The sequence below is a fragment of the Stomoxys calcitrans genome, chromosome 3 (assembly GCF_963082655.1).
Source record: "Stomoxys calcitrans chromosome 3, idStoCalc2.1, whole genome shotgun sequence".
Taxonomy (NCBI): domain Eukaryota; kingdom Metazoa; phylum Arthropoda; class Insecta; order Diptera; family Muscidae; genus Stomoxys; species Stomoxys calcitrans.
The window spans coordinates 108,303,066-108,328,769 of record NC_081554.1 but is presented as its reverse complement, the minus strand read 5'-3'; the positions used below and the strand labels follow the sequence as shown (position 1 = coordinate 108,328,769).

Below are 25,704 nucleotides of genomic sequence, written 5' to 3'. Positions count from 1 at the left end.
ATGAACGACAGTTCAAATCTTCGATTTATAATAATTTTAATTAATTATTGGTTTTGTTTTTTTTTTAATAACTCTATTTATTAATTTTTTTATCAGTAACTTTGATTAATGTGTCAAATTTTCTTTAAGTTTCTTTTTTCCTTTTTTAATTTTGTTTTACTTAAATATTGTATCAAATATAGTAACAAGTATTCATTGTCTTTCCGACAATGAATACTTCGATTATTTCTCCATAGTATTTGATCCCTTAGTGAAACGCATACTCACTTAAGAGTGAATGTCTACCATTCTTCCCCCTAACTTTTCACTTAGCTCAGTGAAACTGGCCCTTAAAGATGATGCTGTACATTTTGAAACTGTTGAATGTTGCAAATTTGCCCATAAACATTCCATTGAGGAACAGGGGCAAACTTCTCACAATGAGTGCTGTCCGATTCAAGTTTAAGCTCAATAATAAGGGATCTCCTTTTTTACAGTGTCAGTGAACCCTTTGTTACTACAAGTGGTGTGTGCCAAGGATGCACCTTCTTCATTACTATTTATTGCGGTCCTTGATACCGTGTTCGAAAAGCTAGACGACGCACCATCTGGAGGAAGTTTCACAAACTAGGGGATTTGGAGTACGCCGACGATGCAGGTCTTTTAATAACCACTTATTAGGATATGCAGGCCAAACTAAATAAGCTATCCGCAGAATCCCTTTAAGCTGGTCTAAAGGTAAATAAGAGTAAAACAAAAACAATGAGAATTGACGCAAATAACGAGCAGCCGTTTAAGATCTATAATATGAGGTTGACAACGTGGATCGCTTCGAATACCTCGCCAACATCCCAGCAACAACTGCTGGTACGACAGAAGATGTAGAAAACCATCTCTTGGAAATATATGGGCATCAAAGACTATGGAAATCAGCACAAAAGTTAAAATATTTAATGCGTGCGTTAAATCGATTGTACTATACGGATCTGAAACTTGGCTTATAGCCAGCACCGTAACCAATACAAGTGTTCGTAAGCCGATGCCTTCGAAGAATATTGAAAATATGGTGGCATCGAACCATATCAAACGAACGATGACATAACAAAATGAAAGTATGGATGGCCGTCACAAAAACTAAGAAAGTAGCTGGGGCAGACCAAAAAATACTTGGAGATGAACAATAGCAACAGAAACCAAATCCTCCATCGACAAATGAAGATATTTAGCAAATGATAGAGAGAAATGGAGAGACTTTGTAAATAACAAGTACCTCGCAAAAGTGCATTTGACTCAGCCAATATTTGACAGTCAAATCTCCGAGCGACAGTTCATTGCGTACAGTACTGAAGACCATGCATTTTAGGTTTTACTTTAACTAAGTTTTTATATAGTAAAAATTTATAACAGTGTTAATTTTTTGTTGTAACTGAAATGTTTCTTTATATTGGGGTATATGGTATATGAGATTTGGGTATATGGAATAATACAACAAAGACATAACTAAAATATTACATCCGCTGCCATTTTTGTCGGTTGTCGTCGGTTGTAGCTAAAATTTACGACTAACATTGCAAAAATGAACATTAATGTATAGCAAATTGCTGTTTATAGCTTCATAAATTTTGTATAAATTACTTCAAAAGACCGTAGTTGATAATATGTGTCAGCAAACTTATTTTTCTGAGTGTAGCACAACGGGCCCCTCAAAGGAGTTGGCCAAGATCAGCGTATGAATATAAAAGGTAATTTTTAAATTAATATTTTTCAGACTGCATCGATGAACTGCAAACACCTAAAGCGAAGAGGGGGGACGAGGATATTGAGGAAGCTTTTTTAAAATATTACCACAAAATAAAGCAAAAGTATCAACATTTTGTCCAATATTTACTTGGTTATAATGGTGAATCACAGGCAATCAACATTCCAAAAATTGTTAAAAAATCAAAAGTTCACAGTGCCCGTTTCTACTACGTTTCCAATGACACGGATCATCTTCCTGTTTATAAAAGCCAGTACAACGCAACTCAAAAATTCAACGATATATCTCCAAACGAATATAATGATAAAAACGAAGGTCCGACACTAACTATTTCGCTGCCAAAAAGTTTCGAAGACGCTAAATCTACCTCGTTAAACAAGAATAAACATGCAGATTTTTCTGCAATAAATTCTTATAACTATATTATCGGCCCATTGGCTTATAAGATCCCGAAGATTACTAACGACTCACGTTTTATTGAGAAATTAAAAACTCAAATTGTTGGAAACCGAAGAAAAAGAAGTGCTACTATTTTGACCGACAGTGATTCGGAGACAAATGATGACAATAAGGAAGGTCGTAAACGTTTACGAGGCCCCTGTGAGGATTTAGATTGGGATTCATTTGCAAATGTGACCATGCATAAAGCCGGCAAGACTTCTACCAAAAACAGCATAGGAACGGTTTTGAGTCTGGAATGTAATGCTGGCTTCCAACTGAATATTAAAGGCGAAAATGCGACCGCTAAATGCATTCGTGGTTACTGGAAACCAGAAACTCCGAAATGTGTTTCAGGTAAATTAATATCACCTTACATTATCATAACTTGTTTAAGTACAATAAAACAATTGCTTTAGGCTTTTTTTCTTTTATATATACGAGGACTGCTATATAAGTTTATGGCCTAGGCAACACTCAGTGCTGCCAGGTGCAAACTGGCATTTCCATTGGAAAGTGTGACATTTCTAACATAATCGTACTCAGAACGTTTTGATGACTTTGACTTTGACAATAAAATGGAATCAACTTGGGAACATTTTCGTGCGAAGTTTTTCACAACTTTCGCTGTGGATTATGAAGACAAGAGTGCATTGTTTAACTTAAAACTTTGTATGGCGATGAAACTCCATCCTATAGCACGGGAAAACCCGGTTTAATGAATTCCGTCATGGTCGATGTTGGCTCAAAATCGAATTCCGTGAAGGTCGTTCAAAAACGGCCATTGTACAAGAGAACATTGATGACGTGCGTGAACCTTTAATGCAAAATCGTCATGTGACATGCCGAGAAATAGGAGCACCCTTGGACATACATTCGATATTCTATTAACACAAACTTTTTGTTCTCGTTGGAATCCACACAATCTGACAATTGGTCAAAAAAAAAAAAAAATTATGGTATGCTTGAGTAACGTAGGACGGTTAATTGAGAGTGGTACATCACAATATGATTGCGTGGTCTTGAGAGAAATTCGAATAAAAGAACACGATACAAACTAATTACCTTCGGGGATCAACGCTCAATTGAGATGTATCGTTGTATCGCCCTAAAGAAGATTGGCGAGATCTGGTTAGGCGCAGCACTGGATTTTTTCAAGAAGGAAGATATTCCTTCTCGACCAATGGCACACGCATGGAGACTAAGGATTCTCTCAGATCCTGAATCCATACTTGCCCGACTAAGGCACTGCAATCCCAATCTTTCAACCACCGACTGCAAGATTGGTAGATTTGTAGTAAATTCTGGCTGTCTCGCAGACCTCGATAAACCTGAAGGAGTTGTATCCTATGGATTCAACAAGTTGAGACTAAAGGTCTACAAAAGCGGTGGTGTTGGGGAATCATGAGATCACTCAGCAGTTGTTGCTGAACACTTGTCTTAGGCACTATCGACCACATCTCTAAAGTGTGGAGGATTGCAGGAGACTGGAACTACTCTGTCACTATCGGAACAGGAGGGGAAGGCGTCGAAACGGGACCCGACAAGCCCTGTGTGGGTGGGTCATCCGGTTGGATTGGGCTCAAGGTGTGCGCCAGCTCAACTCAGAACTCAAAAGGTAATTCGACCTGCTGCTGTCGAAGCATATAAGGAGGAATCGTCCACTCCGCAAGTGTCCGGTGTCCTGAGGAAGAGTGGTTGCACTGCTTTCTCAACTGCCCCCGGATGCATAAGGAAACTCAACATGACAAGATCAAACGAATCTTGGGAGGATGAAATCCTGGCGGACTCAGAAGACGAGCCTAACGCAACAATGGTGGCAATTCTGGGTCATAACTATGGTCTGATTACTGCAGATAAATCTCCACCTTTGTAAGGCCGCTTCGGCGGCACTAAAGTTCCTTCTGATGTCAACAGGACTTGACAAGTTTCTTATTCAAGAACCATTGATGTGTGGAGGAATGGCTCGTGGACTAAGAATACCTGGATTTAGACTACTCAAGGATAGGGGGAATGGGAGTCTTAGAGCCTGTATTATTGCAAAAGGCAGTCTAAATGTTTTTCCTCTTCCATCGCTAAGCACTGAAGATTAAGTAGTAGCCAGCCTTGAAATATATAAGTCTCATTAAGGGCTGGCTTCCCTATATATGACACAAGCTTCAGAGATGCCGCCTTCAAGCTTTAAGTTGCTGGTTGCATCAGCTTCTGCAGGGAAAGAGAGCCTCATTGTAGAAAGTGATGCTAATGCACTACCAGATATGGCGATGTTCGGATATCAACAAAACGGCTGCTTATCGAATATATTATAAGTTGCAATCTGGCGATTTGTTATAAACGGAATAAACCGACCTTTATTACCAGAAACAGGCAGGAGGTACTAGCTGTTATCTTTGTATCAGATGTTCTAAGTGGAAGGATATGCGACTGGGAAGTGTTGGATGACCACATATTCTCTGATCATCGTTACATTAGTTTCAGCCTTGGGGAAAAATTAACAGAACAAAAGCGGACTGGGATAAATTTCTAGACCAGAAAAGGAAGTGGAGGATATAGACTTCATGGTCAAGCAGATCACGAAGAACCTGAATGACTCACTTGTGTCAGCATGTCCTAGTGTCCTAGAAATTGAGCGAAAGTCACAAGGGCACCACACGATTGGGACGTCTATAATGGTGAGCTAAGAAAATCCAAGGGCGAGCTGAGAAAGGCGCAGAACATATTCTGGATGGAATTCTTCGGTTTAGTGGAGGATACATCTGTGGCCTCTATGCTAAGGAGGATCCTATTCTCGAGACCTATTACGGTCAGAAAATGCATGGACAATGTCCAGTGAGGAAACACTAGAACTACTCATTGACGCACATTTTCCGGGAAAATCTCCATCAAACAACTGGCTCTAGAATAGGTTGGCATTTGTCTGAGGTTATTAGGAAATTGAGTCTGAACCGAAAATCCTATGAGTGATAGGAAGTTTCGACACCTTTATGTCGCAAGGCACTGATGATTCATCTCCGGTTGAATTGCAAGCTATGTCCGACAGACTGGCTCCTTGGCTTAGGGAGATATAATCTGCTTGTATCAGCATGTCGTAAATACCTGTTGGATGGAGGGACACAAAGGTAATTTTCATTCCAAATGCTGGAAAAACGTACTATACGAATGCGAAAGTCGAAACAGTCCGTCAAGACCTAGTCGCCTTCATAGAGGTTTCTCTCGCTGTCAATGATTATACAATGGTAGCATTTCTTGACACGGTAGTGTTTTCAATAATGTAACACTGACGTCAATCATGAAGGAGTTGGAGTTTTAAGGCATTAACACAAACGCAAAAAGCTTGTTTATAACTTACTTACTACAAGATGGTATATCTCGTCTACTTAGGAACACAGCCATTAACAATATATTATTGTCCCTGGAAGAAAAAAGTGTAAATGTGTGCTGATCACGTGACTATTGCGGTTAGGGAAAGTTTCTCAGCACTCTTAGAGATATACTTCAGAAAGCTCTACGTGCAACAGCAAATTAGGCTTCCGAAAGTGATCTGGGTATAAACCCGTGAAAGACAGAAGTAGTTCTTTTCAGCAGGAGATACAAGTTGCCTACAGTGGAACCTGTCTCCTTGGGTGGAGAGAATGTTCCATTTAGAGAAAGCTCAAAATGCCTGGGTGTTTTGCTGGACAGGAAATTGAACTTCAAATGCAACATTTTGGAAAGGGCAAGAATGGCCACTCTTGCCCTATACACCTGCAAGAGAGCCATTGGCAAAAGTTGGGGGTTTAGACCGCGTATCATGAACTGTATATATACTGCAGTTTGCAGACCAATAATGCTGTACGGTGTTGTGATCTGGTGGACGGCGCTTCAAAAGTCCACCAACTGTTGAATACTCAATCGGATCCAAAGAATGGCTTATTTGTGTATCACAGCTGCACTGAGGACGACACCATCTGGTGCACTGAACTTAATGCTACACCTACACTACACATTGTGGCGATGTAATTGCTGCGACTATTGCTGTGAGGCTAAAGGAGCTTTCTCTTTGGCCATGTGGCGGCTACGGATACTGTGTTATCCCTGATACAATGTCCCATGTTCCAGGCAGTGTGGATTGCACCCTGCGTGAACCGATTTTTGATAAAAATTACTGTACTACTATTTCTGAGAGAACCGATTGGAGCTACGATATTCCTGGTAATAGAAGTCACATAGACTTCTACACGGATGGTTCCAAACTAGATGACCAGATGGGCTTTGGGGTGTACTCTGAAAAACTAGAACTGCTCGTATCGAGAAAGTTACCCGATCACTGCAGTATGTATCAAGCGGAGATCCTAGAAATTAAAGTGGTGGTGATATAATGTCATTGCGACAACTAGCATACATATCTTTTCAGACAGCCAGGCAGGCATTAAATCCCCGATTTCTGAATACAAAAAACACCCTCGACTGTCACAAATCTGTCAACGAGACAGCTGAACAGTTCAATATTAACCTGTTCTGGATGCCGGGCCACAGAGATATCCTAGGGAATTGTAAAACGGATGAGCTTGCGAGACTAGGAACTACCTCATACATTCTAGGGGAACTGAAATCTGTGGGTATGCCTTTCGCGACTTGTAGGCTAAGTCTTCAGGAGCAGGCCCAAAGAGCAACGAATGATATATGGTCACAAAAAGGGGTCTGTGAGCATTCCAAAATTATGTGACCTAATCTAGATTTGAAGAGGTCTTCTGCTATACTGTTATTGTGTCCGTCATGACACGTTGTCAGTAACGACTTTTGCCGAAGCTGTAAGGTCTTCGAGGATGAAGAGACTGTAGAACATCTGCTGTGTGTGTTACGCACTGGCAGTCAGAAGGAATTCCACTTTAGGTTTTCATTTCTTTGAGAACTTGTCTGATTTAGCGAATGTCAACTTTCGCAAGTTGTTGGGCGTTTTAAAGCGATTTTAAAGGTTCAACGGTAGGAACTAAAAGACATCTTCCTTCTTCTGTTACTGTGATATCACAATTGACGAATAATGACAAATAAGAGGTATTTTAGAGTAAAACACGAATCTGATATAAACTTTCATGGCAAGTCACTGAATAGTCACCAAGCCACCCTCCAAACCGGACATGTTTGCCGACTATGGAAATATGGGGCTCAATGAAAGGTATTTGGGAGTAGACCACGAATCTGATATCAACATTCGTGACCAACTGTCTAGGGGAAGTCCCACCCCCATTACATTCCCCAAATAGGACGTATTTGCTCACCATGACAATTTGAGTCTTAAAGAGATCAATACTGATAGTTTTTAGGGCCCATACCCCAAACCGGACATATTTCATGACTTTTGCAAGAAATATACAATTTTGAGGCCAATGGCAATATGTTGTTCAAATAAGCGATATTTGAGAGTAGAGCACGATGCTGATTTATTTTCAGGGCTAAGTATTTGAGAGACCAACCCAATCCCAAAGACACCCCTAAATCGGACATACATATTTACCATTCATGGCAATGTGGGGCTCAAATGAAAGGTATTTGGGAGTAGTGCCCGAAATTCATGCCCGATTTTAAGACCACGTTTTTTGGGGTACACACCACCCCTAAACCCACCAAACATCACCCTAGCGATCTTCCCAAAATCGGGTTCAAATAAAGTCGTTTTAAGAGTGGAGTACATCTAACATCCAAACTTAAATGCCCCTTAAAACCCCGAGCGAATTCATAGATCAATAAATATCATATGGCATTCAGATCAAGTCATTTATATTGTTATTCTGTTAGTCAAGCGATATACATATACTATTTTCGTAGCTGGTATGTCACTGAAAGCTCCTTAATTTTCGAAAATAAATATTCAATAAAAAGTAAAAGAAGGCGCAGCGGAGCGGGCCCGGTTCAGCTAGTGTTTTTTTATATTTCTTAATACATATTTCATTTCTTAATACTTCATCCGTCATTCGCAGCCAATATGCTAGCCAAGATGGCCACAAAATGCATAGGTTTAGTCCGCTGTGATACCACAGGACAGTAGAAGGAAGATGCCTTCTAGCACCAAATGAAACCACCGGAATTGAGTTTCTTTTTGTCTCTTTTCGCCGCAGGCTGATTTTCCTTGTTGCAGGGGTATGTAACAAGGTATTTCAATGTATTAGGGGTCTAATGAGGGCAGAGGCACAGGTCTCTTTCGCCTGGGCAGGTAAGACTCCAGGCCACATCCCTGCCGACCGCGTCACGAATGCGCCTGGTTCAGTAGTTTTAGCCATAGTACTCATCTTCTCTACCTTCCTGTTGTAGGGTTTCTTGGCAGAGACTGAATCAGGCGCTGCACTTTTCGCCCGCACAGCGGCTGGAGGAGCGCAACTTCAATGGCTTCATTCATTGACTTCACTACACAGAGCTGCGATGACTATCTATTGTCCACAGAGTGAAAGTGGACAAAGGCGTTGCAATTGTTTACCTGGTACCGAATAATCGCTCGCCCGTTGAACCTGATTACTGTCCTACTGAATGGGGTCGAATTACTCCTACCAACAAAATGGTACTTTCTTTTACGGATTGAGCTAAAGCTGTCAAAATTGGGATACGTTTACACTTTCACAGTAAATATTGCGCAACTAGGAGATTTTCGTGAAATTCGTGTATCTAAGTTGCCATAGCAACTCTGAAAATTTTACACATCGCATGATGCAAATCCAAATTTGCTCATGAACATGCGTTTAGCAACAGAGACAAACTTCTCACACATCAATGAGCGGGTCCTTTAGCCACCCCACGTTTTTTTTCCAAAATAGAGTAACTGCCAAATATTCTTCTGTTACTGCGAATTTCCTAAAGATACCGCAAATTTCCTATTCAAAATTGTGGTCTCTACTGGATGCATGAACGGACCCATCGGCGTTTCGGCTTCAGTATTTCGATGAAATTTTTGGTGTTGCGCTCATTTTAATTTGCTCTTAAACCAAATTTATGATTTCAACAGGTAATTGTTTGTGTCGGTCAATTGGTTTTAAATGACTTTTATTTCCAGAAAATTTTACGCAAACACCCTGAAAACATTTTGCAACTATAATTATTAAATATTTCAAAACAAATTTTGTTGACCAATTTTTACGAAGAGCGATCTACACGCAAAAAAAATAATTCGTTTTACATAAAGAAAATTTGCGCCAGGTAAACTTATTCTCCGGAAAACTTTAGACTTTGTTTACGATAAAAGTAAATGTTTGTTTGCGAAAATTACTCGCAGGAAGTAGTCTATAGCTTTAAAGACCGTCAACTTCCGTCTTCACATCTCAATGGTTGTAAATGAAGCACGGCTTCATGAAACGCTGGAGTAAAGAACTTAATGATTTCTCTGTGACGAAAAACTTGTACACGTCGCTAGTCAGAAGTAATCACGAGTAGGGTTCAGTGGTATGGGATCCGTACTACAATATTCATTTTGATTTGATAGAGTCGGTTCAAAAACAATTTCTATTATTTTGTCTCTGTCGACATAGGTAGGACAGAAGTTCATAACCTTCGTATGAGTACCGATAAAATCTTATAAGGCTTCCTACATTAAAAAGTCGCAGAACCATACTAAACAATACGTTTTTGACTAAATTAATTCTTGGTCAAATAGATTCTTGCTTTCTTTTGAATCGAATTTTCTTTAACGTTCCTATCAGACCTGCCAGATATTATGATCTTTTAAAAATTACTTATTATAAAGGGTGATTTTTTTGAGGTTAGGATTTTCATGCATTAGTATTTGACAGATCACGTGGGATTTCAGACATGGTGTCAAAGAGAAAGATGCTCAGTATGCTTTGACATTTCATCATGAATAGACTTGCTAACGAGCAACGCTTGCAAATCATTGAATTTTATTACCAAAATCAGTGTTCGGTTCGAAATGTGTTCAAATTTTGACAAATTTTGTTCAGCGATGAGGCTCATTTCTGGTTGAATGGCTACGTAAATAAGCAAAATTGCCGCATTTGGAGTGAAGAGCAACCAGAAGCCGTTCAAGAACTGCCCATGCATCCCGAAAAATGCACTGTTTGGTGTGGTTTGTACGCTGGTGGAATCATTGGACCGTATTTTTTTAAAGATGCTGTTGGACGCAACGTTACGGTGAATGAACACATTTCGAACCGAACACTGATTTTGGTAATAAAATTCAATGATTTGCAAGCGTTGCTCGTTAGTAAGTCTATTCATGATGAAATGTCAAAGCATACTGAGCATCTTTCTCTTTGACACCATGTCTGAAATCCCACGTGATCTGTCAAATACTAATGCATGAAAATCCTAACCTCAAAAAAATCACCCTTTAGAACCAACTACGCCAATAATGATCCATTTCGGCACCTATGTTATCAATTTAATTAACTGAAAGATATAAAAGATCTATACGAGAGAAGAGAAAAAAATCTAATAAGGAAATTATATTATTTTTAAATTTTTAGGTTAATACATTTGTAAATGTATTATTATTAGTACGTAAGGGTATTTATCTTATATATAAAAGTCAATTTGTGTTTGTTTGTGTGTTCCTTATAGACTCAGAAACGAAAGAACCGATTTTCTTGAAATTTTCTCAGATGGTGCATAATAATCCCGTGGTGAAAATAGGGTACTACATTTTTTGATATCTGAAGGGTGGGGGGGGGGGGGGGGTGGGGCGGACCCTCCCCCTTACCCAAATTTTCAGAAACGCCAGATCTCGGAGATGGGTGGCGCGATTTAAGCGAAATTTTGTGTGCTCTCGTATAGTACCCTAAAAATAAAAATTGGGTATCCAAATTCCGGATGGGGTACCTAGGGGGGCCGCCCCACCCTAAAATCTACCAAACATACATAGACCAATCACGACAACATGGGACTTAAATAAAAGGTATTTAGGATAAGATATCCAATTGTTGGACCAAGTGTTAGGGGGACCACCCCAACACCCCTAAATCGTACATATTTACCGACCAAGGCAATGTGGGACTCAAATGAAAGGTATTTGCGAGTAGAATACGAGTCTAACATCCAAATGTGGGACCACGTTTCTGGGGGTCCACCACTTCCCCAAAACACCCCCCAAACAGGACTTTTTTACTGACCATGGGCTTAAATAAAAGGTATTTAAGTGTAGAATTTGAATCTGATATCCAAATATGGGACCAAGTGTTTGAGGGGCCGCCTCTCCCCAAAAACATTCCCCAAGGAGACAAATTTACGACCATAGGAATATGGGGCTCAAATGAAAGGTCTTTGGGAGTAAAGCACGAATCTGATATCAATATTCGGGAAAAGTGTCTATGAGGCCACCCCACCCCCACAACACCGCCCAACTAGGAAGTATTCGCTGACTATTGCAATATGAGGCTCAAATAAGAGGGTTTTTAGAGTAAAACACTAATGAGATATATATTTTCAAGGCCAACGCACTGAGTGGCCACCCATCCCCAAAACACCCCCAAACCGATCATGTTTGCCGACTATGGAAATATGGGGCCCAAATTAAAGGTACTTGGGAGCAGACCACGTATCTGATATCAACATTAGCGGCCAACTATCCAGGGGACGTCCCACCACCATAACAACCACCCATTGGACGTATTTGCTCACCACGACAATTTGCGTCTTAAAGAGAGTGGAACTAGATATTTACAGTTTTTTAAGGCCAATCCCCCAAACCGAACATATTTGCTGACTTTTGCAATAAGATGTTTAAATGAGATTAGAAAACGAATTTGATATCCAATTTTGAGGACAATGGCAATATGGGGTTCAAATAAATGATATATATTGGGTTGCCCAAAAAGTAATTGCGGATTTTTTAAAGAAAGTAAATGCATTTTTAATGAAACCTAGAATGAACTTTAATCAAATAAACTTTTTTTACACTTTTTTTCTAAAGCAAGCTAAAAGTAACAGCTGATAACTGACAGAAGAAAGAATGCAATTACAGAGTCACAAGCTGTGAAAAAATTTGTCAACGACTATATGAAAAATCCGCAATTACTTTTTGGGCAACCCAATAGTTATATGAGAATAGAGCACGTTGCTGGTATATTTTTCGGGCTTAGTGTTTGGGGGACCATCCCAATCCCAAAACACCCCTAAATCGGGCATATTTGCCGACAATGTCAATGTGGAGCTAAAATGAAAGGTATTGGAGGGTAGAGCAAGAATTGATACCCACTTTCGGGACAAATTTTCTGGGGGTATACCCTTTTCCCGAAATACCAGAAATTTTTTACTGACCATCGCAATATGGGGCTCAAATAAAGGTATTTGGGAGTAGAATACGAATTTGATATCCAAATGTAGGACCATGCATTTAGGGCATCACCCCTAACCCAAAACACCACCCAAAGGGTAAACATTTTTCGACCATGCCAATATGTGGCTCAAATGAAAGGTATTTGAGATTAGAAAACGAATTTGATAACCTATTTTGGGGTCATGTGTTTAGGGGACGCCTCATCGTGTAAACTCCCCTAAACCAATGGCAATATGGGGTTTAAATAAACCCGAAAACATCCCTAAATCAGATATCATGAGAATATCGGACTGATATGAAGTATTTTAAGAATGGAGTACTCCTTACTTCTAATCTTAAATTCGTAGACCAATAAAGATCATATGGGATTCAGATGAAGGCACTTATATTGTAAAACTTTAAGTCAAGCGATATACTATTTTGTACCATGGTATTTAACTAAATGCTCCTTAATGTTCGAAAATAAATATTCCAAGAAAAACGTGTTCCATATAAAGTAAAAGAAGGCGCAGCGGAGCGGGCCCGGGTCAGCTAGGTATCTATTGGTTTAAATAAAAAAAAAAAAACAAATAAGAGCGTGCTAAGTTCGGCCGGGCCGAATCTTATATACCCACCACCATGGATCGCATTTGTCGAGTTCTATGCGCGGTATCTCTTTTTAAGTAAACAAAGAATATTGAATAAGAATTGTTTTGCTATTGGAGGTATATCCAGTTATAGCCCGATTCGGACCATAAATGAATGCTGAACATTGTAGACGTCATTGGGCAATATTTCAGTTTATTCGGATAAGAACTGCCCTTTGTAGGGGCTCAAGAAACAAAATCGGGAGATAGGTTTATATGGGACCTGTATCAAGCTGTTGATCGATTCAGACCATATTAGACACGTATGTCGAAGGACATGAGAGAAGCCATTGCACAAAATTTCTGCCAAATCGGATGAGAATTGCGCGCTCCATTGGCTCAAGAAGTCAAGATCCCAGATCGGTTTATATGGCAGCTATATCAGGTTATATTCCGATTTGCGCCATACTTAGCACAATTATTGGAAGTCATAACAAAAAACCTCGTGCAAAATTTCAGCCAAATCGAATGAGAATTGCGCGCTCCATTGACTCAAGAATTCGAGATCCAATATTGGTTTATATGACAGCTATACCAGATTATGAACCGATTTGAATCATACTTAACACAGTTGTTGCGCCCTATAAAGGCTCAAGAAGTCCGGAACCAAGATCGGTTTATATGGCAGCTATATCAAAACATGGACCGATTTGAACCATACTTAGGAAAGTTTTTGGAAGTGATACCAAAACACCATGTTCAAAATTTCAGTTAAATCGGAGGAGAATTGCGGTCTCTAGAAGCTCAAGAAGTCAAGACCCCAGATCGGTTTATATGGCAGCTATAGCAAAACATCGACCGATTTGGCCCATTTACAATCCCAACCGACCTACAATAATAAAAATTAATTGTGCAAAATTTCAAGCGGCTAGATTTACTCCTTCGAAAGTTAGCGTGCTTTCGACAGACAGACGGACGGACTTGGCTAGATCGACTTAAAATGACATGACGATCAAGAATATATATACTTTATGGGGTCTCAAACGAATATTTCGACGTGTTACAAACAGAATGACGAAATTAGAATGCCCCCATCCTATGGTGGCGGGTATAATAAAATATGTGACAAACATTAAGTTTTGTTTTACCCAAGGCGGATTTAAAAAGGTGGTCTCAACTGACCTGGTATTAACAGCCGGCCAGGTTTGACGGTATTAAGGTGTCCGATTTTTGTTTCCATTCTCTTTGTTGTTATCTTTATTCTCGCATATTCTTTGCTCTTGTGCACATGCATATATACATATACACACGCACACAAATTTCTTTGTGTGTGTTGGCAAAAGTCGATCAGCTCGATGGCGGATTGCTGCATATGATTTGTGGCTGTTGTACAAATGAGACCACTTTTAATTGTTTCGCCATTGTTTAAGCGTTAAAATATCGTTCGTTCACACGCACACAAATTTCTTTGTGTGTGTTGGCAAAAGTCGATCAGCTCGATGGCGGATTGCTGCATATGATTTGTGGCTGTTGTACAAATGAGACCACTTTTAATTGTTTCGCCATTGTTTAAGCGTTAAAATATCGTTCATTCTGGATATATAGAACATGTTATTTGGGGTTTCAAATAGTTTTTCTTTGTTGTATAAATTAACATAACGTTATGCTGAAAAAGCATATAACGTCGAGAAACACTACGGGAAATGGGACAGGTCCCAAACCTATCATGGGATAGGTCCTCTGGTGATAGGGACCAGTCCCAGTTCTCGTCACCATATATGAAAAAAAACCTATTACTTTTGTAAGGGTTTGTCGCTCGAGGTGACGAATTGCCACCGTTTTAACACCGTATAATAGTTCCTGGGACAGTTCGAAAAGGATAAGTATACCTTGCGAGTATTCTTAATAGGGACAACACTAGTAAGCAAATGTATTTAGCGGATAAGCAATTTTTAACAACAATTAAGCTGCTTTTTAAAAAAGTAGTTAACAATCATAAGTTATGACAACTGAAACTTTTCATTCCCTCCATTCTCCAGTTGAGGTCCGGTATATTTGGGACAACTGACTAAACATTTCCCGTAGAGAAAGGATGTCAAGTTGAATTTAATGCTGTAACTTAATTTTAATTCAAATTTTCACCAATTATAAGGAGATCACAGTTGGTAATTCAAACTTGTTCAGAGTTTATTGGGATTTATTTCGATGCCTTCCAGTTTCGCAAAACTTCATTGTGGTTATGTATTATGATCTTCTGTATATGTCACGCTATGAAGAAAACAAAAAACTACTTATGGGAGTTGTTGTTTTCGTTCATTAAAATGCCTACTTTGGGATAGATATTTCTTTTCTGCGTAAATATTACCAATTAACGTATGTGCCTTAGAAATTTTTTTTGGTACCTGGCAGCCATGTGTTGCTCTAATGATTTTTGTAATTGCACTTACCAGTATTTTTGTACCTTAGGCGAAACTTAAAAAAATTCCCCTTTCCGAGTTTACCAAGCTCTTCAATATGCTGACTGCTATTTGCCAAAAAAGGGAAAAATAGTGTATATATATAATTATTTGGAAGCCCACGGGCCTGCATGAGATTATTTTTTTGTATACGTACACAGTATTGTGCAAAAGTGCGAGTATTTTTGCCCACCACTGGTCTACACGCTCAAAAACTAATCCTTTCTCTCTAGTAGGATAGATACAAGAGAAAATTATTGATCCGAGATATGAATAATTGTTTGCGGCTATCGACAAACTTTTGGTATTAAAGAGTTTTTGTATTACAACAAATGAAAGGTCCTTTCACCATAAGCGAAGGTGCAAGAGGGTTTACAAAAAAACAAAATTAGTTGCATTCAATAATCCTACGTTTATGGCTAACGTTGATATGTTAAAAACTTTGTGATGAAAAGATTTTGTTTTGTCGTAGAAATGTCCCAAACTTTAAAATTTCGTTAAGATTTGTTTTGAAAAAAAACTTCATTAAAAATTGATTTTTTAGAAGAAAAATGTTGAGACGAAATGTTAGGAAATTTTGCCTATATACAATATTATAGATATGAAATTTTGTCATTCAACAAAATTTTAGTAATAGTTTGTGTTTAGAATAAGTTAGGTTAGGTTTACGGGGGCAGTCTGCCATTAGACTCACTTAGACGTTTTCGTCCATTGTGGTATCACAGGAACAGGAGAAGTAAGATGCCTCCTAGTTACTGCCGTTGAACCATCCAAATCGCTTCAAAAAGGCCAATAACTTGCGAATGTTCACATTTGCTAAATCAGACAGGTTCTCAAAGAAATGAGAACCTAAAGTGGAACTCCTTTTGACTGCTAGTGCAGGACACACAAACAAGGTGTTCTATAGTCTTCTCTTCTTCTATGTTCTCACTGCTTCTGCAAAAGATGTTGCTGGCAACCTTCAGTCTGTCAGCTTGTTTCCCGATTAGACAGTGACCTGTCATGACGGACACAATGACAGAGACGTCTGTTCTAGCCAATGACAGCAAGGCGGGCACATAGTTTTGGAATGCTCACAGCTCCCTCTTTGTGACCATCTATCATTCGTTTTCCTTCGAGCCTGGTTGTGAAAACTTAGCTTACATGTTGCTAGAGGCATATCCACCGATTCCAGTATCTCTGGAATGTGTAGGGTAGTTCCTAGTCTCGCAAACTCGTCCGCTTTACAATTCCCATGTGATATCCCTGTGGCCCGGCACCCAGAATAGGTGAATTTTGAACTGTTCTGCCATCTTGTTGAGAGATCTGCGACAGTCGAGTGCGGTTTTTGAGTTCAGAAAAACGTTCTCTAGGGATTTAATGGCTCCCTAGCTGTCTGAGAAGATATTTATGCCAATCGTCGTTACGACATTAAATCTTAGCCATTCCACCACTCTCTTATTGCAAGGATGTCCGCTTGATACACACTGCAGTAGTCGGGTAACCTTTTCGATATGACCAGTTCTAGACCTTTAGAGTACACCCCAAAGCCCACATGGTCGTTTTGTTTGTAACCATTCGTATAGAAGTCAATGTAACTTCTGTTACCAGGGATATCGTGGTTCCAATCGGTTCCATCAGGAATAGTGATACAATACTTTTTATCAAAAAGAATAATTTTCAGAAACGCCAGATCTCGGTGATGGGCGAAATTTTGTGTGCGCTCTTATGCAAATTGCAAATTTTGCCCATGAACATTCCACTAAGGAACAGAGGCAAACTTCTCACATATCAATGAGTGCTCAATGATAAGGGGCCTCCTTTTTATAGCCGAGTCCGAACGACGTGCCGCAGTGCGACACCTCTTTGGAGAGAAATTTTATATGGCATAGTACCTCGCAAATGTTGCCAGCATTAGGAGGAGAAACCACAGTCGAACATTTTTTTCTGATGGTCTCGCCAAGATTCGAACACAGGTGTTCAGCGTCATAGGCGGACATGCTAACCTCTACGCTGCGGTGGCTTCTTATAGTAACCTAAAAATAAATTTCGGATGGGGGCAGCCCCACCCCCAAAACCTACCAAATATATATATAAAGTCCAAATGAAAGGTATTTAAGAGTAGAAAACGTATCTGATATCCAATTGTCACAATAAGTGTTTGGGGGACCACCCCAACCCCCAAAACATCCCTAAATCGGATATATTTATCGACCTTTGCAATATGGAACTCAAATGAGAGGTATTTGCAAGTATCAAAATGTGGCACAAAGTTTTTGTGGGTGCACCCCTTCCGCAAAAACACCCTCCAAGCAGGACTTATTTACTGAGCATGGCAATATGGGACTAATAATAAAGGTATTTAAGTGTAGAATACGAATCTGATATCCCCAAAGAGGAGAAATTTTCTACAATAGGAATATGGGGCTGTAAAAAATGTTTTTAAGAGTAGAATACGAATCTGAAACATATTTTCAGGGTCAAGTCACTGAACGGCCGCCCCATCTTTCAAAACACCCCCGAATCCGATCATGTTTGCCGAATATGGAAATATGGAGCTCAAATGAAATTTATTTAGGAGTAGACCACGAATCTTATATAAAATTTGAGACCAACGGCCTAGGGGAAGTCCCACCCCCATTACATCCCCAAATAAAACGTATTTGCTCAACATGACAATTTTGGGTCTTAAAGGGAGTGGATCTCGATATTGATATTATTTAGGGTCCGTACCCAAACCAGACATATTTTCTGACTTTTGCAATAAGGGGTTTAAATTAAAGGTATTTGAGGATAGAAAACGAATTTGATATCAAATTTTGAGGCCAATGGCAAAATGGGGTTAAAATAAATGCACGATGCTGCTATATTTTCAGGGCAACGTGCTTGGTGGACCACCCTACTCCCCAAAACATCACTAGATCGGGCATATTTACCAACCACGTTAATGTGGGCCTCAAATAGGAGGTATTGGGGAGGAGAGTACGAAATTGATACCCACTATCGGGACCAATTTTCTGGAGGCTCAAATAAAGGTATTTGGGAGTAAAATACGAATCTGATATCCAAATGAGGGACCTTTCCCAAAACACCCACCAAAGAGTAAAAATTTTGGGGCCAAATGTTTGAGGACGCCTCATCCCATAAACTCCCATAAAACTAATGAAAATATTGGTTTTAAATAAATGTCATTTGAGAGAATAGCACGATGCTGATATTTTCTTAGGGACAAGTGACTAAGGAACCACCTCACCCTTGCAAACACCCCTAAATTGGATATCATGACAATATCGAGCTGAAATAAAGACTTTTAATAATGAAGTCTATCTAACATCCAAACCATCAGAGCGGATTCATAAACCTTAACCATCAGAGCGGATTCATAAACCAATATAGATCATAAACCAATAGGCCCGCTCCGCTGCGCCTTCTTTTACTTTATATGGAACAAAATTTTCCTTGGAATATTTATTTTTGACAATTAAAGAATCTTTAGTGAAACACCATCCTACGAAAATGGTATATGTATGTCGCTTGACTAACAGTTCAACAATATAAGTGCCTTTATTTGAATCCCTAATGATCTTTATTGGTCTACGAATTTAAGTTTAGATGTAAGGTGTACTCCATTTAAAACAATATTTTATTTCAGCCCGATATTCTCGTGTATCTGATTTAGGGGTGTTTTCGGGGGTGAGGTGGTGCCCCAGACACTTGGCCCTGAAAAAATATCAGCATCGTGCTCTTCTTTCAAATACCATTTATTAAAACCCCATATTGCCATTACTTTAGGGGAGTTTACACGATGAGGCATCCCCCAAACACATGGCCCTAAAATAGGTTATCAAATTAGTTTTCTAATCTCAAATACCTTTCATTTGAGCCACATATTGGCATGGTTTAAAAATTTTTACAGTTTGGGAGGTGTTTTGAGGAAGGGGTAGACCCCCAGAAAATTGGTCCCGAAAGTGGTAATCAATTCTTGCTCTACCCCCAATACCTTTCATTTAAGCTCCACATTGACATGGTCAGTAAACTTGCCCGATTTAGGGGTGTTTTGGGGATTGGGGGTGGTCCCTAAGCCCGGAAAATATATCAGCAACGTGCTCTATTCTCATGTATCTATATATCATTTATTTGAACCCCATATTGCCATTGGCCTCAAAATTGGATATCAAATTCGATTTCTAATCTCATTTAGACTCCTTATTGTAAAAGTCAGCAAATATGTCCGGTTTGGGGTATTGGCCCTAAAAACCACAAATACTTAATTCCACTCTCTTTAAGACCCAAATTGTCTTGGTGAGCAAATACGTCCTATTTGGGGGTTGTTATAGAGGTGAGACGTCCCCTAGACAGTTTCCTTAATGTTGATATCAGATACGAGGTCTACTCCCAAATACCTTTAATTGGGCCCCATATTTCCAAAGTCGATAAACATGACCGGTTTGTGGGTGTTTTGGGGGATGGGCGGCCACTCAGTGAGTAGGCCTTAAAAATATATATCGGATTCGTGTTCCACTCTAAAAACCCTCTTATTTGCGCCTCATATTGCAATAGTCAGCAAATACTTCCTATTTCGGTGGTGTTGTGGGGGTAAGGTGGTGTTGTGGGGGTAAGGTGGTGTTGTGGGGGTAAGGTGGTGTTGTGGGGGTAAGGTGGTGTTGTGGGGGTAAGGTGGTGTTGTGGGGGTGGGGTGGCCCCATAGACATTTTTTCCGAATATTGATATCAGATTCGTACTTTACTCCCTAAGACCTTTCATTTGAGCACCATATTGCCATAGTCGTAAATTTGGACCCCTTCGGGGGATATTTGTATTGGGTTGCCCAAAAAGTAATTGTCGGTAATATAATAGTAATATAGTCGGCGTTGACAAATTTTTTCAACGGCTTGTGACTCTGTAATTGCACTCTTTCTTCTGTCAGTTATCAGCTGTTACTTTTAGCTTGTTTTAGAAAAAAAGTGCGCAAAATTTTGTTTACATTTGTTTGTTTGGCGTCAATTTTAATATGGGTACCACATGTATTGAAAGAAATTCATTTAACAAACCGAATCAACGCTTGTGATATGCACCTTAAACGCAATGAATTCGATCCGTTTTTAAAACGAATTATAACTGGAGATGAAAAATGGATTGTTTACAACAACGTTAGTCGAAAACGATCATGGTCCAAGCATGGTGAACCAGCTCAAACCACTTCAAAGGCTGATATCCACCAAAAGAAGGTTATGCTGTCTGTTTCGTGGGATTGGAAGGGTATATTTTGGTATATTTTGAGCTGCTTCCAAGGAACCAAACGATTAATTCGGATGTTTATTGTCAACAATTGGACAAATTGAATACAGCCATCAAGGAGAAGCGACCAGAATTGGTCAATCGTAAAGGTGTCATATTCCACCAGGACAACGCTAGAGCGCACACATCTTTGGTCACTCGCCAAAAACTGTGTGAGCTTGGCTGGGAACTTTTGATGCATCCACCATATAGCCCTGACCTTGCACCATCAGACTACCATTTATTTCGATCTTTGCAGAACTCCTTAAATGGTAAAACTTTTGGCAATGATGAGGCTATAAAATCGCACTTGGTTCAGTTTTTTGCAGATAAAGGCCAGAAGTTCTTTGAGCGTGGAATACTAAATTTGCCATGAAGATGGCAAAAGGTTATCTAACAAAATGGCAATTATATATTTGATTAAAGTTCATTCTAAGTTTCATTAAAAATGCATTTACTTTCTTTTAAAAAATCCGCAATTACTTTTTAGGCAACCCAATATATCAGATTCTAATTCTACACTCAAATACCTTTTAGTGAAGCCCCATATTCCCATGGTCAGTAAAAAAGTCCGGTTGGGGGTGTTTTTGGGACCTCCCAGAAACGTGGTCCCACATTTGGATGTCAGGCTCGTATTCTACTCGCACATACCTTTCATTTGAGTCCCATATTGCCATGGTAGGTAAAAATGTCCGATTTTGGGGTGTTTTGAAGGTTGGGGTGGTCCCCCTAGCACTTGGCCCGACAATTGGATATCAGATACGTTTTCTTATCCTAAATACCTTTCATTTGAGTCCCATATTGTCGTGATTGGTCTAAATGTATGTTTGGTAGGTTTTAGGGTGGGGCGGCCGCCCTAGGCACCCCATCCGGAATTTGGATACCAATTTTTTATTTTTAGGGTTCTATACGAGAGCATACAAAATTTCGATTAAATCGCGCCACCCATCTCCGAGACTTGGCGTTTCTGAAAATTTGTAGTATCCTATTTTCACCACGGGATTATATGCACCATCTGTGAAAATTTCAAGAAAAACGCTTCAACCGTTTCTGAGTCTATAAGGAACACACAAACAAACAAACACAAATTGATTTTTATATTCCATATAAAGTTAAAGAATGCTCAGCGGAGCAGGCCCGGTTCAGCTAGTAAATCCATAAAATTCATATAGCGCCTCAGCGCCGCAAGGCATATTAAAAGCTGTATGCATTTAACGCAAATCAAATATTTTTATATAAAGGGTGATTTTTTTGAGGTTAGGATTTTCATGCATTAGTATTTGACAGATCACGTGGGATTTCAGACATGGTGTCAAAGAGAAAGATGCTCAGTATGCTTTGACATTTCATCATGAATAGACTTACTAACGAGCAACGCTTGCAAATCATTGAATTTTATTACCAAAATCAGTGTTCGGTTCGAAATGTGTTCATTCACCGTAACGTTGCGTCCAACAGCATCTTTGAAAAAATACGGTCCAATGATTCCACCAGCGTACAAACCACACCAAACAGTGCATTTTTCGGGATGCATGGGAAGTTCTTGAACGGCTTCTGGTTGCTCTTCACTCCAAATGCGGCAATTTTGCTTATTTACGTAGCCATTCAACCAGAAATGAGCCTCATCGCTGAACGGTGAATGAACACATTTCGAACCGAACACTGATTTTGGTAATAAAATTCAATGATTTGCAAGCGTTGCTCGTTAGTAAGTCTATTCATGATGAAATGTCAAAGCATACTGAGCATCTTTCTCTTTGACACCATGTCTGAAATCCCACGTGATCTGTCAAATACTAATGCATGAAAATCCTAACCTCAAAAAAATCACCCTTTATAACAAAATTATCAATAAACAATTTATGGGTGTTAAATAAACATAATATACATAATTTAAAAATAAAAATATATGAAGTAATTTTACTTATTTTATTTTAGTTTCTAGCTAAAATGAAAATGTTAAATCAACTATTCAGAAGTCAAAGGTTAACAGGTTAGGCTAGGTTAGGTTGAAAAGAGTGTGCAGATATTAATCTGCCCCATGCCACTATGGACATACACCTAAGCCAGTAATCGGCTTGTTAGGCGCTCTAAATACTTACTGTTTTCACTAATTATCACTAATTGTTTTCCATGCCACTCCCCTTAGTTGGTTCATGTCTGGTATAGTGTCCCCACTTAAGTGCGTGTATCTGTTAGACGCGAAAGCCGGGAATTGATAAAGGAAATGCTTCAACTTCTCATCATCTTCTCCGCATGCCCTACACATGCTATCGCTCATAGTCCTAGGTGTCCCGTCATGATACCAGTAGCTATACTGACCTCCTTCTTACTTTCTTTCAGTAATACACACGTCTTCTCATGATCTGGACACCCCCATAGGATTTTCCCTGTCCTACCCACAGTTTCGCTGTTTTACAATTGCATGCGCATTCGTCGCCCAAGCCTTTGACTCGGATTGCGTCGACCCGATAGGCTTCGGGTTAACCAAGTTTATTGACGGCACTCCTCTGGCCTTCACCGTCAAATCATCTGCCCTTTCATTACCCCTTACTGCGTTATGGCCCGGCAACCAAACGATGCGGATTTTGTCATCCTCACAGAAGGAGTTAATCTTCTTCTTGCTCTGCTAGACTGTTCGTGACCTTAGCGTCCTGGTTGTTATTGCGCTTATGGAAATTTTACTGTCGGTAAAGATGTTCATACTCGACGCCCTCGCATGAGCACCACACTACTTCACTCATTTCGTGATCGCCTGGATCTCCACCTGCAGGACCATATTATGGTCAAACAGTATTAGTCTAATCACGCTCCTGTAGAGCCGGTAGAATTTCCTCGGATTCAGGCCCCATTTCGAGCATAGTGTCCAACAACTGTGATCACGCCTAAGAATTTGACCGTGTCAAAATCAAAAATTTTCCTATTGAGGAAACGGGGTGCTTTAAATTGGCCCACCTTCGTCGTCCTCGTGAACAGGCATATTTCAGTCTCCTCTGGGTTAACATTGGGCTTAGCCCAGTCATATGCCACATGCAAGACACTTTCGACTCTTCTGTACAGCTGGTTCGGATCCTTACTCCCCAGAAGTATTATAACATCGTCTGGGTAGCACACGGGCACAAATCCCTCCTTGGTCAGCATCCAAGTAGTCTGCCTCTTTCTGTAGTAACGCTGGAAATATTCTGGATGACTGCCCGGTCATCCAGGGTTTTTCTTGGGATGATTTTCTTTCCCGAAGAGTACAACCATCTTCGAATGACCCCACCAGCGCAGTCGTAATCCTGTTGACATTTTCGTCAATGTCTTCTATGCTTGGACAATCTAAATTGTCTTGCCCAAGTTTTCTTCTGAATTTCGTCCAGTTGGTTTGCAACTTATTCCAGAAGCTGTCGGCGCTGGCCGTGTTATTCTAAACCTAATGTAGTGATGGTCAAAGAAAGAGTTTTCCAAAGGTTAACTAATTCATTGCAGAATCGCATTGATTTGTGTTCTTGTATGATCTTTTAAAACATTTTTGAATCTTGAGAAATTGGTAACCGATTAAAGATTTTGTGGCAAGTTGTTAAATTCTCGACTTCCAGAATCCTCTATGCGTTGCTTCCAGGTTTCAGTGCAGCACAATGCTGCTCTATTAAAAACATGCTGATTTTGCATGAATCCAACAGTATGATGACCCAAATTATTGATACATTTAAAACATATGAAAGAAGTGGTACTCGTAATTTATATAGACCATATAAAGGCTCATTAAACATCACAATAAAAACTGCTTGTAGGGTAATGGGCAAATTTGCAACTGCATTTAAGGATCTATTTTATAGTCGCTGCAGCGATTTTAGTTACGAGCTTTTCTTATATGCATATACCAAGTTGTTAAGGTTACTGTGAATCAGTGGCTGGTAAATGAGAAATTTAGTATCCTGATTGAATTTATATTTAAACTTTAATTAAGTTCCTAAGACTGGAGCAAATTTTAATATTAAATTCCTGGTGTGTTCATCCCAGGACATTGTAGATTGAAAATGTAGACTCAAATATCTATTGTAGACTCAATATCTGATAACTCTTTTCCACCAACATTTATTTTAAACTACCTGGACAGTGCCCTCTACGCTGCGTCTTCTGTCACTCTCTTATTTTATCTGAGCCCTATACTGGTACGATCTGGAAAAAGTCCTGTGTGGGGTGCATGTACGGCCTTTCAGATATTTCGCCACAATGTGGATATCATATTGGTGCTCTACTCCCAAATTTCTTTCATTTGAGCCTTATATTGCTATGGTCGGCAAGGGGGTGTTCTTGGTGGTGAGGTGCAACCCCATGGATCGGATTCGTGTTCTAGCCTTAAATACCTTTCATTTGAGCCTAATATTTTCATTATTGGTTAGAATTTTCGTTTGTCGAGCTTTGTAGGTGAGGTGAGGCGGCCGCCATAGACATCTCACCTTAAGTAAGTATACCAATTTTCTGTTTGTGAGTTATTATAGACAAACTAAATTTAGCGTAAATCGCCCCAACCCAAGATCTGGCGTTTTTGAATATAGGGTAAGGGGAGGGTCCGCCCATTAAACACTGGATGTTAGACAACTTCATTCTCTTGGTTTTGGTGGTTGACTGGAGTAGCTAAACACTTTGCCCCGATAGTGGTTATCAGATTCATACTCTACTCCCAAAAACCACATTTGAGATACGTAATGCTATAGTCGGTATATATGCGTGCTTCAGGGAGAGTTTACGAGATGAGTCGTCCCTGAAACACTTGGCCATAAAATAGATATCAGATTTGAGCCCCAATTTTGCCATAATTCACAAATATGTCTAGTTAAATGGGTATGCAGGCTGGTCGGTCACTCACGCTGAAAAAATATCAGCATCGTGGTCTACTGTTAAATTCCTTTTGTTTGAGCTGCTATTGCCATTGGATTTGGGAGAATTGGGTGAGACCAACCCTAAACACTTGGCCTCAAAATTGGATATCAAATTCCTTTTCTTCTA

General features: G+C 39.6%; 1 protein-coding gene across 1 annotated transcript in view; it reads left to right on the top strand.

Annotated features, from left to right (window-relative positions):
• Nucleotides 1–25,704, top strand: part of LOC106087128 (uncharacterized) — a 632,434-nt gene that overhangs the window by 304,294 nt on the left and 302,436 nt on the right. Inside the window, exon 9 of the mRNA XM_059365898.1 lies at nucleotides 1,748–2,533. Within this exon, the coding sequence (XP_059221881.1) occupies nucleotides 1,748–2,533 (786 nt within the window). The remainder of the gene's footprint in view (nucleotides 1–1,747; nucleotides 2,534–25,704) is intronic.